Raw genomic sequence first — 15,536 nt, forward strand, 5'->3', positions numbered from 1 at the left:
TTACAGTATCCCGGAGTCTACAAATTGAGTTGCATTTGTGGTGATTGCTACATTGGAGTAACAAAACGTCATGTTTCTGATCGTGTCCGCGAGCACAAGTCAGATCTGAAACACGGCAGAACTGATTCTTCGGCCGTTGCCGATCATTGCTACAACTCGGTGGGCTCTCATGAAATTGTCTTTTCCGAGACCAAGGTTCTCTGCAAACCTGGCTACCATCAAAGGTTTGTACACGAAGCCATACAAATATACAAACACAGACATAATTTCAACCGTGATGATGGGTACAAACTTAGTAATCATTGGAAAGATGTTATCAACCACGAAAAAAAGACTTAATTACACTTGTTTGGACCATCTTATCTGACAGGCACTATTTTACTTTACTTTACCGAGTGTTAACATCCCCAGTGTTTAACAGTACTCTCTTCATTGTTCAGCCAGCATTGGTATAAACATGGACATTTTCGTTCTTTTCTATCATGTGTATCAGGCCTCCCCTCCCCCCTCTCTGTCCAATGCGTTGGCGTGTGCAGCAGTAGTCGCTTGCGCTCAACCGCGTCCACGCCGTCGTGCATCCTTTTGGCCCCGCCCCCCTCCCCCTCCCGATGTGTTCTACGTGGCACGTCGTGCCGTCCTTGAGCCCCGCCCCCCTCCCTCCCGATACGTTCCATTCATTGGCTACCACATTCTGATGAGCTCCCCCCCCTCTCCTCCCCCCTCAACTTGCTTTTAAGGGATTACTTCTTGAATCATTGCCTCACTTGATGCAGCTAATCTGGCTGTGACGGTCCCACCTGATGACGGAGACTTGTGTTGCCTCCGAAACGTCGTGATCTTTATTTTATTTTTATTAATTTTGATGTTTTACCTACGTGACTTTACCGAAAAAACCTAAGAATGTGTCTAACACGCCCCCTCAGTGAGGACACGCCCCCCTCAGTGAGACCACGCCCCCTCCGTGTGTGTGTGGCTCTGACACGAGCCAGCGCCTCCCAGCCATTGACCACCGCACGCCGCTGCCGGCCACGCGGTGGGGAGACGCCGACACGCGCCGTGACGCGCAGCCTGGACACGCCTCGGTGATCTCTCCCCCCCCCCTCGTGCTCTCCCCTCCCGTCGCCGTAGAGGCCGCTCTCTCTCTCGACGCTTCGCTCGCCCCTCCTCCTCTCGGACAGTCCTCGTCCTCCGCTACCAACGCCTGTCAACCATCGCCCCCCACCCCTCGCTTCCCGCCTTCTTAGTTTGAATCTCCCCTCCAATCGTTTTGAAGCTTCGCCTCACGGCCAATCACTGTGCAGGCCTCTCTGCCCGGACGATGTGCGGCCTCTGGCAGTCCACGCGCAAGGAGGAGGTAGGTGGTTGCTGTGATGCACATCTTGACACCGACGACGCCTTAAAACTGAAGCCCAAGCGTCACATCTTGACGCCGTCCCCCATTCACTCAGCCTCCCTCCCGAGCTCCCTCCCGAGCTCCGGCGGGAGGGTCATCGCAAAGCTTCGCAGTCGGGGCGACGGTGGCAATGCCCAATCCCAGTGGAATAACTCCAGGCGAATATTCAGAGTAAATACAATCATTAGATGAGGCACGGACTGATGTTGCTTTTACTGTCACCCACAATGAGATTATATCTCTGTGCAGCTGTGCATGCCTGGACGAGCTGGAATAGTTTATAATCTGATGTGTAGACCAGAGTAGTGAATACATGAGTGGGAACACAATCGCATGGATCTATATTTTTAAACAAGACGCATGTTTTGCATAAAATGGAGAACATCTTGCATTTTGTTTTATCCTTCAGATATTATTTGCATTTTAGAAAACATAGATCGGAAGCATAAATATATAAACTGAGCTCAAAAGGTATAACACATTTGTGAAAACATGTAGACCATCTATGAATATTAAGTGGCTATCATTGCGTTACTTTGGTCCTTGTATCACCATTTTAACGAATAATCGTGCTCCTATAAGTGCATCAATTTAAATTAATACGTCGATTTTTGTTTACAGTATTTGCTAATTCAGTTAACCACATTGTTGGGTTAGACCACGTGGTAGTTTTATGCAAAACTTCCTGCCATTGACCCCTCCACCAACTGACATGTATTGACCAAATTGTGATCGATAACGCTCCTCACTCGTGGTGGCTGCAAGACTTTCATGACGCGTTCATCATGTTTGATTACTGAAGGTGTTTGTCACTCGATCATTGATGTACCAATGTTTACACAACTGGTCATCAGAAAACATTTGTTAAATGCAATTCTCGTCAGGCCCCGCAGTGTAAACTAGCGCTGTATCCACCCTCTCTGGTGTGCTGTGACGAAGGGCCATTACCCGAAACGTGGCCGACTACGGGTAGAACACTAAACGTGTTGTTGTTAGAAGGCGCAGCGTGGCTAGCGCTGCGGTATGAAGCGCGGTGACGTCCATGGGGGCGTGACGTCAGCGCCGCCCCGTGACGTCACGTCCATGACGGAAGGCGGCGCTGACGTCACCACCGCCCGGGCCCCCCTCTGCTGCTGCCCGCTCGGTGCACGGCGAGCGCCTCGTCTCATCTCCTCGCCTCTCTCACCACCACCGCCATCATCTCCCTCCTCCTCCCCCCCCAGCCACTCTCGGCGTTGTCGCTCCTCCGCGTTCCCGCGCCGCTGATGTCGGCGTCATGAGCTCGGAGTGCGGCCCGGGACCCGCGGAAGAGGCGGCGGCGGCGGCGTCGCAGCAGCAGCAGCGGCCCCAGGAGCAGGCGAGGGCGCGGGGCCCGAAGCGGGCATCGCGGCGGGCACGGCGCCACGGAGACGAGCCTTATCACCCGCGCGGGGTAGGGCCCCAGACCCACAGGCCGGAGGCGCGGTATCACGGGGGGCAGGAACGCGGTGACACGGGGGGGGGGGGCGACATCGCTAGGACAGCGCCGTGCCAACAAGGGCAGAATAAGCGGTACAACACCATCACCACCACCCACGATGGGGGAGACGCCGGGACTTCTTGAGAGAGGGAACTGGGCATGGCATTTGAATCTCCTGCAGGCTGCACCACCGCCACGCACCCGCGACTCGTCGTGTAACTAACAACGCCCGGCTGTGTACGGGGGGGGGGCCCGTGCTGCTCGGGACGATGGAAGTTGGGGGGCTCTCGGATGCTTTGTTCGCAGTCGCGGCAGGTCACGTTGCGTGGCTGCTTCGCGGCCATAGCGGTGACGTGACCGCACGACGAAGCCCCGAACATTCGCGTTGTTGTTGTTTCACTCTCCATGGCTCTTTGTCTGAGCTGCGTTGTAAACACACACACACACGCGCACGGCGAAAAGTGGATCTTGAAACTCGTTGATGGGGAGCCTCGATCCGGGGGGCGAGAGATGCGAGACGGGTGGCAGTGTCTGGGCAGAGAGGTTCGGGACGGCGGCGTCTTAAGACAAACCAACCCTAACGTTCGCCGCTTATCGGCGTTGTAGCTTTAAGATGAAGTACTTGGGGGACATCGTTGATGCATTAGAGTACCGTCTAAGTTGAGGTTTGAATCTGACGAGAGTGGATGTGCGCTGGGTGAAGTAAGGTCGTACAGCGCCCTACCGCAGTCTACAGCTGGAGTTACGCGTCCCGTACGCAGCGTCGCAACTGCTGCAACTTAAACGCATTACAGTATTTAAATGTTGTGCCGCATCCACCACGTTACACGCTGCCGCCGCTGTTGTTTCGCAACACGGGGACATGCGACCGAGTCACTTGCAGCAGTCGGTCAACGTCTCTGGGCAGAACCACTCAGGCAGAGGCTGGGAGTCTGCTCGGCTCCGTCGCCTCCCTCGGGGTTCGCAGACAAAGCCTGGCCCAAGAGAGGAAGGAGGGGGGAAGAGAGAGCCCTGCGTAGCCATTGTGGTGCACGACGAGACATTCTAGGTATCAATATAATTAACGTGCAAGGGCAGTAATGAGGCTGGTTGTTAATTACTTACCGGCGGAACGTCGAACTCGAATTGTAGATGTTGTGGGTCTACTCTCCAACATCAGCCGGTGTGCTGAACTAGTCACGAATTAGCATGTGTTGTTGGGTGTGTCGGGTGGTGGTGGGTTTAACGACACATGTATACTTACGCGATCTAACCCAAAATAACCTCCGAGGGATAAATTAGTCAGCTCTGCTCTTAAAAAAACAACACTCGTGAACAATTGTAGCCTTTAAAGAAGATAAACATAATCGGCGACATTTCAGGCAAGTGGCCTTTCTTCAGAGCGCTTACATTTGTAAAACAAAACCCAGCCACATCGGATGAGCATGGCATGTTTGGTTTCGTACGGTGCGAAAGAAGTGATACTTAAATGACCAGGTGAACCCCATGCTGCCATATGAGAGTGCCTACTGCTTAGCGATGATCGACTTCAGCATAGGTATGGACAGACTTGTGAGTTGTAGAGCCATGGACAGCCACCGTTAGTGCTGCGTCGTTTGGACAACAACATCCACTTAAACTCTCCGGTTTGTAGTCGGGCTGAACGATGAATCGATTTCAAATCGAAATCGCAATTTGAAACAATTCGATTAGCAAATCGCAAAGGCTGCGATTAGAAAAGTCCTTTTACTTATTGGAATTGTTTCATTTTTTCTAATAACTTTATTTAACTTAACAATTGTTCTATGTTTGATTGTTTTATTTCAATTAAAACATTTTAATAAATACATGTTGGAAGAAATTAATATCTTATAAGTTCTCATCCTTGCATTAAAATATATAGAGCAGTTCATATTTTGATGGTATCATGTGGTAATGCTCATCACACGTTTTAAATCTATTACACAGTGAATGTTGAACTGAAGCTTGACTTTAAAAAAATTAATTGCAAATCAAATCGCAATATCTGTTAGAAAAAGCGCAATTAGATAAATTCCCCAATTCGTTCAGCCCTAGTTTATAGGCAACTGCCTGCCTATAAATTGTTGGCAGCCATAAGTGGTGTAAATGCCACATTGCTACTGTAAGGGCCAGTCTTTTTGTAAGACAACCCATGTTGATATTTAGCATAGTGTATAAAAGGGAATGGTACAATGACCGTTGCCTATTCCTGTGCCATATGTACATGCTTTCAGTTAAGGTGTAATTCCTATAACACTGTCGGTATAACAATATACAATACTCTATACATTATATACATAATATAATTTTGTTACAGTATATCACAGTGCTGCTGTTTCAAAACGTGCGTGGCTCTGTTCCCAGCTGTGAAAAGCTTTTGAAAATATTGGCTGACCGTGCACGATTGCGTTTGGATTCGTGCAGTCCTCTTTGGTTCTTATGCATCTCGCGTGCGTTAATGTTTTTGTTTGCAGTGTTTGTCTACACCATTTCTCGCATTTTCTTACAGTGGAGAGTTCCTCTTATCAGTGACTCTTATTATCCGCAGCCAGAATATATCAGCATATATGCCGATTATCTATTGGATAGAAAGCTTTTGTAATCTACGGCTCTTTCACAGGTAACAGAAATCGCCCAGAAGTGGTGGCACACGAATGCGTGTGTTTTTGTGTCACCCAAACAAATGCCGTAGTTATTTTCAGAATGTCCATATTTATTCACAGTCGTCTTCCCCTGTGGAGTGATGATAGTGATTGATAAGATAATTATGGTGGCATTAATGATGGTGTTGGTGATGTGGTTGATGATTTGATAATAATAACTATGATTTATAGTGCACACAACAGGAGTTGTGCAGCAAATTGCTAATGCAATGCCGATTGTTGATGTTCTTATTGTCCCTTCAGACACGCAAAAGGAAGTTACATCACAGCGGTCTGTCAGGATCGACGCGACATATGTGGGACAACCCCGCAGATATGGAAACTCGCGGCCCTATCCTGCTGCCAGATTCAGAAGTGGAACATGTAGGTTAGTATTTTTGTTTGTAAAAAGATTGTATTACAGCAATAGCCAAGTAGCCGTGTCCCGCAACCAAGCAATATTCTTTAGTTGGTGGCGAGGGCTCTTGTTTATGTTCACAGATGTTGTGTGCCACAGCAGTGACTAAACTGGAGGCTAACAAAGTTGTGGTAGAAGTGGCCGTGGCTCGGAGACCAGTGCACTGGGAATGCAACTTTGAAATCCTGGGTTTGAATCGATCGGTGCAGCTGCCCACGAATAATCCAGGCCCGTTTAGCATCGCAAGTTGACTGCAGACGAGTTGGGGTTTGTGTGTAATTTGATCAAAATATCTGAGAGATAAACATTAATTTGACTCAGTGCAACAAATAACCTCCCTCCATAAAGTCTCGCCCTCTTTCCTAAGATGTCATGACATACATAACCTCCTTTAGATAGCGTTTATGCATGTGGTCATGTTAAGTCATTTTAGACCTTGAAAATTGTATTTCAGCTAATGTTATTGATACCATGTAAACCCATCAGTTGATGTGCAACTCACACTATCGCACCATCTGACTTTTAGAGCCTTCCCTGTCTCTCTGCTACTGCACTAAGCTACTGCACTAAGCTGCTGCACCATGGCTGTGGCGAACCAGCCCGGCGTTTCTCAGGAAGCCCCAGGTTTTTGCACCATAGTAGCTGAGCAGCGCCACTGACAGCACACACAATGAACGAGTCGAGCCTCGTTACAATTCGAGTTCGACGTTTCGCTGATTGAAGTCACACGTAATGGGCACCTCATTAGCCCGGGCTTTGTCTCTGCTTGGCCTTGTGTCAGATTTGGATTGTTTGCGAGCCCAGCGTATCACGGATTGGTTACGGCTCGTCACGGCAAATAGCAAGTGGAAAACCACCCACACTGTGAGAGCCCCAGACTGGCTCAGATGTGCCAGAGGAAAAGCAGTAGACTTTGTCACCAACCTTCTGGGTGCCATTCGAATGCCTGCATCACAAACCTGGCTTTTCATAGCCTTAACCAACTTCAACAATATCTGAATCGTGGGGAAAACCGTTCAGACATGAAAGTGCATGCAGGCTGAAAACAAGTTATACGAGTAATATGCACATACGTCACTTGACATGCAGGGCATGATGAGAGCGAGTTAATGTTCATGATGGTGCTTTTTGCTGTTTGGAAATCACCTATTGCTTGTATTATTACTCGTTTTCCATTCTGTTCAGACACTCCACCCTTCTCAAGTGTTTCTTCATTATTATATCTACAGTGCATTCTTTTTATGTTCTGCTAAAAATAGCCAAGGTTATTGTATCCTGTGAAAATCTTAGCAGTCTCTAAATGCACCTGTAGTTCAAAATCCAGAAGCTTCATTTGAGGTTATTTTGATAAGGTCAAGTTCGCTGAACCCATACCGTTACAAAACATGTCTCCTACCTCAAACTGCCGCCTCTTGATAACAGTGCTATACGTTTACGCCTCCAACGGGGCTTGATCTAGTCCAACAAAAATACTGCATGCAACGCATCTGTTCACTTGCGATTTCATAACATACGCACATTTATGTTTGACAGACGTTGTTGACCTCACAAGTGAAACAATGCTTATGGAAGCTGATGTTGTGGATCTTACAAGTTTAGACACCACCGAGGTGAGTGCTTCTCACCATTCCTGGTAGATTCACTGCGTTCTCTGGTGTGCCTTTGTGTTGCTAAACTATCAATGGTTGCATCCTATCTAAATGTGAATGGTTTTAATAAAGTACAATCAAATGGTGAATTTGACGATAAGTGAATACGAAATAATTGGCTCTGATTGCAGTGAACGTTACACTGGAACATCTATCTCTGTGGCTGTCTTCACGGTCATGGAAGCATCTTCTATGTGGGACTGGCCAGACCACAACATGCATGTCCTCAAACGCGAGGCGTGTGCTATGAATTGAAAGGCAGAGCATTTTAAAGGAGTGCCAATGGTGTGAATAAAGGGGCCAGTTGAAGTGACTTCAGAAGGAGTTCCGTGACATCCTATTCTGGGGTCATTCTCTAACACAAGGTGGTACACTGCTTGCTTTCGAAGTTCCACTTGGAAATGTCCTCATCTCTGGAATATAGCACGTTTAGAGCGAAAGGAACATAGCAACAGATGTGTTGAATCGTTCTGATGTTGTTGACAGTCCTTTTGATATCAGTGTTGTAAAAATCTTGTCAGGTAAGCTCAGTCCCATTTTGTTGGTATTTTAACGTAAGCTTGTTTATATAGTTTTATGACAATTAATTCAATTGTTTTGTTGTAATTGTCATGCTTTTGTCCTTTACATGTTCCCAACTGTTTTACGAAAGATCATAGAAATCGGTAAGTGATACAACTATTGCTCTTGCACCTTCTTGGCATTATCCACGGTTGTGGATATGTGATGAATGACAAGACTTTGTCGCTGTTGATTAGAGCATTCCCAACAGGAGATCGCGATGGTGGTATCGCTTTAAATAGCAGTCATTTGATCATTTGCATTTATGATCGCCTATGCAAGCAGTCGGGGTGAAACGGTGATGCCAGTGGTGAGCAGAGCGCACTGCACCGAGTTCAGTTTCCGGCCACAGCCAACATCAGTGGCGAGTGATAACTGAACCGCTCCTAGGTCCTGCTACCCACTTGCACTTCACGTGCCCGTACTGACCAGCTTAGCCAAGTATGGTCAAGCAAGCACCTGTGACTGACAGGGTAGGGGAAGGCCTTCATCCAGCAGTGGATTGGCAGTGCTGTAAATGGTTATTGTTTAATGTAAGCACTCTTAACCATCCACATTCCAGGGTGTGTTGGAGGACTGGAAGTCCACTGATAATCAATCCATGAAACCTGCAAAGGACATTTATGGATAAGACCATCCAGGCAGGGGAATTCCCCTTATTTGTAGATCTCATTATTTTTCTAAGTAATGATGGAAAACATGTTCACTTTAAGAATACAATTTGAGGAACTAAAAAATGGCAGTGGCTGTATAAAAACAAGGCCGCAACATCATCTCACCACCATTCTCGTTGGCATGTCCTTACAAGAGAGCCAGCGCAAGAAACGCTGGACTTACGGTTCAGTGTTTGTGGTATCCATGTTATGCAGTACAACCGGAGTGCTCTGAGATATTCGATGAAGTACAGGCCTCAGTCACGCATCGCACATTGGAGAAGCACGCCACGCTCATCCTTGACAATGCCTTTTGGCAGAAAAATATATAAATACATGATTTTTTTTTTATCCAGGAAAGCTACACTTTATGATAATTCTGCATTGGGTCTCTTTTAAGACAGTTTCAGACAATTTTTTAGTGTTTATACGTGGGAGGAAACCGGAGCATACGGAGAAAACCCACGCCTGCGATGGTGCAACACTCTTATCCTCGTGCAGATGAAAATGTATGGAGATGAGTTTACTTGCTCTCCTGCCTTCTGTCAGAGCAGAGTGTGGTCGCCCATCGGCCATGGAAACCGAGTTTCACAATCATTTGTGCGGTCAACCAATCCTCGTCTTCACAGTACTGAATTAGAGGCATGCAGCATAGCCTCCACCGGCTTGCCATTTATTTTATATATATTTATATAATTTTCCCAGTGTCTCACCCCGTGTTTCATTTACCGCGTGACACATTCACTCAGTGTCTCGCGAGTGGTTGTGGGAGTAGTTGAGGCTTGCCTCGGTATGTTTTGTATCGACTAAATCTGCATTTATAAGTACTTTCTTGCATTACTATCCCAATAGACAGCGTGTTAGTTTCTCTGGCAACTCGTGGGAATTGGAAGAATTGTATTTACCGCTGCGTAATAGACTCCCAATGGTCGTGCAGCACACGACTGCGTTTTAACAAATATACATGGCAGCCTGTGTACCCTACAGATACATGCGGGTGTGACATTCATATTCGCTCATCTGTAAGTGTTTTGAAGGACCCACATTTAAAAATGTTTGCTTTTGTTCGCATTAATTGCACTCCCCGATTGTTTTTGTTAAGCTCAACTTGTCTGTCCTAACAGAGTCTGATCATTCCATGATTGAAGTACAAAGACAACACAGTGAGGAGCTGGAAGAGCATGATGATAGATTGGAGGTTTTGGAAAGGGAGTTTCCAGAGGTTCGGTTTTTGCGGGAGGATAATTCGTCTGAAGAGGTGACTATAGGGGAAGAGCCGGGGCAACTGGTCCAGCCAATGCTGATCATCAGTGACGAGGATGATGGAGATGTCCAACTTCTCTCACCGGCCGGGCCCAGCACAAGGTATAATTACTTACTGGGAGATTAATATTAACTTTTTATTTGGAAGAAATCTTTTAAATGTTTTGTGAAGGTTACTGAAACGTTTCTTCCATTGTGGGGAAATCCCTGCCATCTGCAGTGCGGTGTAAGGCATTGTTGCTGCATTGGCATTGTTGCTGCATTGGCATTGTTGCTGCATTGGCATTGTTGCTGCATTGGCATTGTTGCTGCATTGGCATTGTTGCTGCATTGGCATTGTTGCTGCATTGGCATTGTTGCTGCATTGGCATTGTTGCTGCATTGGCATTGCTGCTGCATTGGCATTGTTGCTGCATTGGCATTGTTGCTGCATTGGCACTCGTGCACCGCCTATGCTCCTGGTGCTGTTGTGATACACCTGGGCTACGCCCATCCCCAAGCCCTTACAAACAGTTTGCCTTTAGAGACCGACTCCTTTGCCTGATGACGACCGCTTGTGTTGCGATCGAAACGTCGTTATTTATTTTATTTCTAACTACGTGACTTTACCGAAAGAACCAAAGAGTATGGATTCCTGCAGTCACGAAAGCTTCAAATCAAGATCTAATTGACAAATTGATATTTTGCCATGACATCCTGTAAAGTGACAATACTAGACCACACACGAGCCTGAGAGCATCAGAAGCAATGGAGTTGCATAGTTTGAGAAGTCTTCGAATGCCAAATCCACTGGACAGCCCAGATCTGACACCTTCAAATCTTCAATAACTTAACCTTTTGAAGTAGATTACGTCACGCGCAATGAGATTAATTTGTGTGGTGACGTAATCTTGATGATTAATAATATATACATTTTAAACATGAATCCGCTTGGGACTTGTTGCCCTCTACCGTGAGGTCTGCCTCACCTGGTTTTACTGCCCTGTTTGCCGCTTCTCCTGAGCGGGTGACGTTATGAGTCTCTGAAGTCACGCAATGATTCAGAGGCCCATGCAATTAATGAGAAGCTGTATTGCAGTATGTTCTCGGAGCCTTCGCAAAGAACTGCCCAAGTCTTGCAGGATACATTTTTTACGACAACACACCAATAATAACCCTATATTGGCATACTATCATCTTTACGATAGTTGTTGTGGGCCCCACTTATTATACAGACAGCTAATGCAGCAACGCTTTGAATAGTTACAGAAAGTAAGCAAAAGGCCCAAGGCATATTGTGTTCACATGTTATACAAAATGAGACTTTATCATGTCATGCATTCCTTGCAAATAACATCATTGATATTTAAAATGGGAGTGTTAGTAAAGATGGGAGATGAGGCGTTATCATGTAATGGTTGATGAGGAATTCCTCGTCGCTTCTGCCCAGGCAACCTCCCGCGGGTTTCCCAAATGTGTTTGCAGTGGGAACCTGTCCACTCAACAGATTGGCCATTTACTGTAACTGTGCTGTTGATTTTTTTTTCACGAAAACAACGGGGAGCCTTCATTCATGTGAAATGACCAGTGCTGAAAAGACCTTCAACATTCATCAGAATTGACGTGTCCACAGGTCCAGCACAACAGCCCAGGCGGCTGGGGCTCAGCGTGCAGAGAAACCCGCGAGTGAACCCGAGACCACCATTTCCTGTCCGCTGTGTCTGGATGAGCTGAATCAGGTTGGTGGCGCCGCTACGACGTGAATCTCCACTACGTGGGCCGGTCCGCCTCGTGTGCACGCGCTTCACACTTGATTCTGGATTAACATTTTAAGTCGAGACACATTTTTTATATTTGTTCTCTGCAACGGTAGATCCAATCGTATATATATCCTGACAATACACTCTCAATTGTAGATACTCAAGTGAACACTAAACCAGTAAATGTATCACAGTGTCTGGTGATACTGAATTGGCAGTTCTACACAAGTGCAAATAACAAACTAAAAACCTCAAAAACATTCGTCAATAACACGTCCTTAAAATTAACAACGTATACACAATTGGTGACATCTCCGGAAATGGCCCTCCTTCAGAATCCATAGAGAGGCCAGCAAGGCCGTGGCTGACCGACTCGGCCCCTCGCCTCCTCTCCGTGCTGTGAAGGAGGAGGCCCAGTGCCTCAAGTGCCCTCTGCTATGTACATTTTCTTTTCAAGGCCACAGTGTCTTTGACGAATGAGAGGTTTTTTTTCTAAATGTAGCATTTTTATCCCATTTGAAAGGTTTTCTTACAGTTATTGTGGGCAGTATCCTTATCCACATTCTGATTTAACACCCAAAATGATTATCTTAAGAACAAAAGTTGGTAACATTGTAGCATATATGAAGAACCCCAAGGAATTATGCGAGACAGAGAGGAGGGTGACTGTTGTGATATCACGCTCAGGTCATCGCACCGGCGTTTTGTGGCACGTGCCTGTGTGACGTCTTTACACAAACACCGTCTCAGCATTCAGCTTTGCTCTACCACGCCCCATGGTTTGTCAGCAAAGACAAAGTGCCAGAATCCTCATTGCACACACGAACTACGTTGATAGCAGTGCTCTCCACATCAAGACGAAAAGTGGGCACATTTGTCAGATGGGTGGCTTGATAAGTTGTGTTGGACATGAAGTGGGTCTCCCAACAGCTGTAGGCACTATGAGGCTTGTTGCAGTCCTGTTTGGTTGTGTAAACTTCCTTCACCTCCACCACCCGAATCGCCTCCGATCAGCATGGTTGGCTGCGTACGGTGCGAAAGAAGTTCAACATGCATACAGTTGACAATATTCGGTTTGTGTATAAGATCCTCCGTGTTAGTTTGCTTGAGTATTTTGAGTTAATTTGTTTTAAATGTGAAAAATAGTTTACACACGAAGAATTGCACAACCCATTGCTTTGATTTCGCTTCATCATTAGGTTCTGTATTTTTCAGTTGAAATTATCCCACAATGTTCTTTTTGTTACAATTAAAACAATGTTATTTTCTAATTCATATTTTAGCTGCAGTTGTTTAGCATCTCATCTTTTATTTCTCAGAATTTAGGTTCTATGTGCGAATTTTGTAACTTTCATTTTGCATTACAAGTTTCTGAATCAGACAGAGTGAAAATGTAACCCAATTGGGAGAGGTGATGATGGGACGTGTAATGACGAAGATAGGAGCAGGTTTGAGCACAGTAGAGACACAAAACTAATATAGAACTGGAGTTGGGATAGAACCAGAAGAAAGGCAACAGGAGAACTCGAGTAAGACAGAGTTTGACATTTACAGGGTCAGAATGGACGTGGAGCAAAGGCAAAACATGTGAAAAGATTTGAGAAGGTTTTGAGTTCATATTTTGGTCAAGGTCGTCTCGGCTCATCCCTCTGCAGTTGATAAAGCGAGTAATACTTTGTGGAAAGTTTAACAGTTAGAATTCTCTGAGATGCCATGGGAATGTGGAATTTCCACCGATGGTTCAGGACTGTTGCCCTTATTGTGCATCTCAGGAGTTGTAATAGTTTAATACACATGAATGCATAATCTTAGTTTTGCACTTCAATGAAATCATACACAATATTAAATAGTGAATTGCTAGAATGTTGGTGTTTGATGTCTTTAACGTTGTTTTGTACTCTGTACAAATATGACAATAACATAAATGTGGACTGCATAGTCTTGAACCGTGAGATGGACAGTGTTGGTGCTTGCTGTCGCGCCCAGCATGACAGGAATGCACAAATACTGTATCAGCGGTGTCTTATCACTTGTGACATGATAAAACTCGCCTTCAATTTCAGTGGGCAGAGAGGAATCACAATAAATGTATTCATTGCCTGTGTTAAACTAGCACTTTTTAAAATATATTGATTGCACATTTATAGATTGTAAGTGTGCATAATTAAGAGAAACTTGGACTTTTAGTGGTTGAAATTCCAAAAGCAAGTTTTTCTCAATTGCTGTTTTGTCTTTATACAGGTGCACATGAGTGGTCGACTGATGTGTTCCACGGTTTGTGGCCACGTCTTCTGCAGCGTTTGCATCCGAGATGCAATAAAAACCATGGCCAAGTGTCCTTTTTGTCGAAAAAAATTGACTCTCAAGCAATACCACCCAATCTACATCTGAAAATGTTTACTCGCGCACATCGCGGGAACTACCAATTGTGCGCAGATACCGGTCACCCCAAACATGCGCATTTGAAGGGCATTTCTACCCGGTGTTTGTGCGTGTGCGTGCATTAAGTGCACGACTCCTCACCGCGCGCTTAAGCAATACCAACCAATCAGAGACAACTGCAACCAATGGACGTCGAACGGGAGTCAACAGCCGGTGTATATACAATGAACAGTAATACATGATGTTCATGCAATGGACATGACCCACCCTCAGACAATGCCCCCACCACCTAAAAACCTCTTTTACCATCCTGATAGACTTGACACTTGGCTTCCAGGCTCCAACCCCTTCACAAACGCATCGAATGTGACTTTTCTATACAGTACATGTCTTTTGTTTAGATATAGTTTATTGCATTAAAATATAACAGATGGAAAAATACATTTGGGATTAGGTAATTGACGTCATTTTGTAATCATTTATTTGCTTTATACCTGTTCACGTTTTGCAAGAGTTGCACATAAAAGATGGTTGTGTACTGAGTACATGGATTTGAGCAGGGATACTTATTGGCTTGACATCGATTACTGATGAGTGTTTTGCTTTGGATGCCGTTATTCATTGTATCTTTATGTTCTGAAAATGCACAGTCCATGTATATTATTAAGTGAACAAGAAGTTACACAAACAATGCGTTTGCCAGATTATTGGCCTGGAAGCATGGATGGTTGTTAGCTTTCAACTTTATGATTATCTTTGTGTACAATTTTGAAATGTTCTTAATGTCTTGTGGTAATAAAGAGCTTTGAGAACTGTTCTTTTCATTTCAACACAGTCCCTAGTTTTGTTCTAATTAAATAAAGACATTAACCATTATGCAAGAAGCTTGTAATTACATGGTTACATCAGGAACACAAATGAAAATAATCACCGTGATGCTTGGCATTACATTTCATTTAAGAAATGGGATACACGTGGAAAATAGAAGTGATATAGCACAATCACATCATAATTAAAAGGAACAAGGCCCATTTAAGACGGTGGTTTCCAAAATCAAATTGCATACAGATCAGAAAGAAACTTTCAAGGACAACAGCTCTTCTGTAGAGAAACATAACATTCGCCTATCGCGATTTGTTCCACATCTTCCGCATGACAGTGCGTGCTCTGCTGCTGTACAGGTTGTGCCTGGACCAGTCAAACTTTGCTGCACGTCCTGGTATTTCACGGGTACCTGGGGTGGCATGGACCAACATTCATGTCGCACCACCTGTCACGACCCAGTTCATGCCGGGGAAACGTGATCTATAAACTTCAATTCGAGGAATATTCAGTCCAGTACCATCGGTACCGACCACAGACAATGCAACTGTGGAT

At 45.4% G+C, this 15,536-nt stretch overlaps 1 protein-coding gene across 3 annotated transcripts; it reads left to right on the forward strand.

The window, feature by feature from the left end:
* The first annotated feature begins 1,336 nt into the window (after positions 1-1,336).
* Positions 1,337-14,976, forward strand: RNF4 (ring finger protein 4). 3 transcript variants are annotated; one of them, XR_013585959.1, is made up of 7 exons: positions 1,337-1,354; positions 5,759-5,882; positions 7,446-7,522; positions 8,214-8,226; positions 9,900-10,140; positions 11,651-11,756; positions 14,019-14,976. XR_013585959.1 is itself a non-coding variant. In XM_078599650.1 (7 exons), exons 1-7 carry the CDS (start codon positions 2,670-2,672, stop codon positions 14,166-14,168), a joined length of 867 nt encoding a protein of 288 aa, XP_078455776.1. In that variant the 5' UTR covers positions 2,488-2,669; the 3' UTR covers positions 14,169-14,976. The 3 variants fall into 3 exon arrangements, 1 of the variants encoding a protein (XP_078455776.1); XM_078599650.1 differs by lacking the exon at positions 1,337-1,354 and adding an exon at positions 2,488-2,825; XR_013585958.1 differs by lacking the exon at positions 1,337-1,354 and adding an exon at positions 2,927-2,944.
* Positions 14,977-15,536: the final 560 nt, after the last annotated feature.

The sequence above is a fragment of the Lampetra planeri genome, chromosome 12 (genome assembly GCF_965212315.1).
Source record: "Lampetra planeri chromosome 12, kcLamPlan1.2.h2, whole genome shotgun sequence".
Lineage (NCBI taxonomy): Eukaryota > Metazoa > Chordata > Hyperoartia > Petromyzontiformes > Petromyzontidae > Lampetra > Lampetra planeri.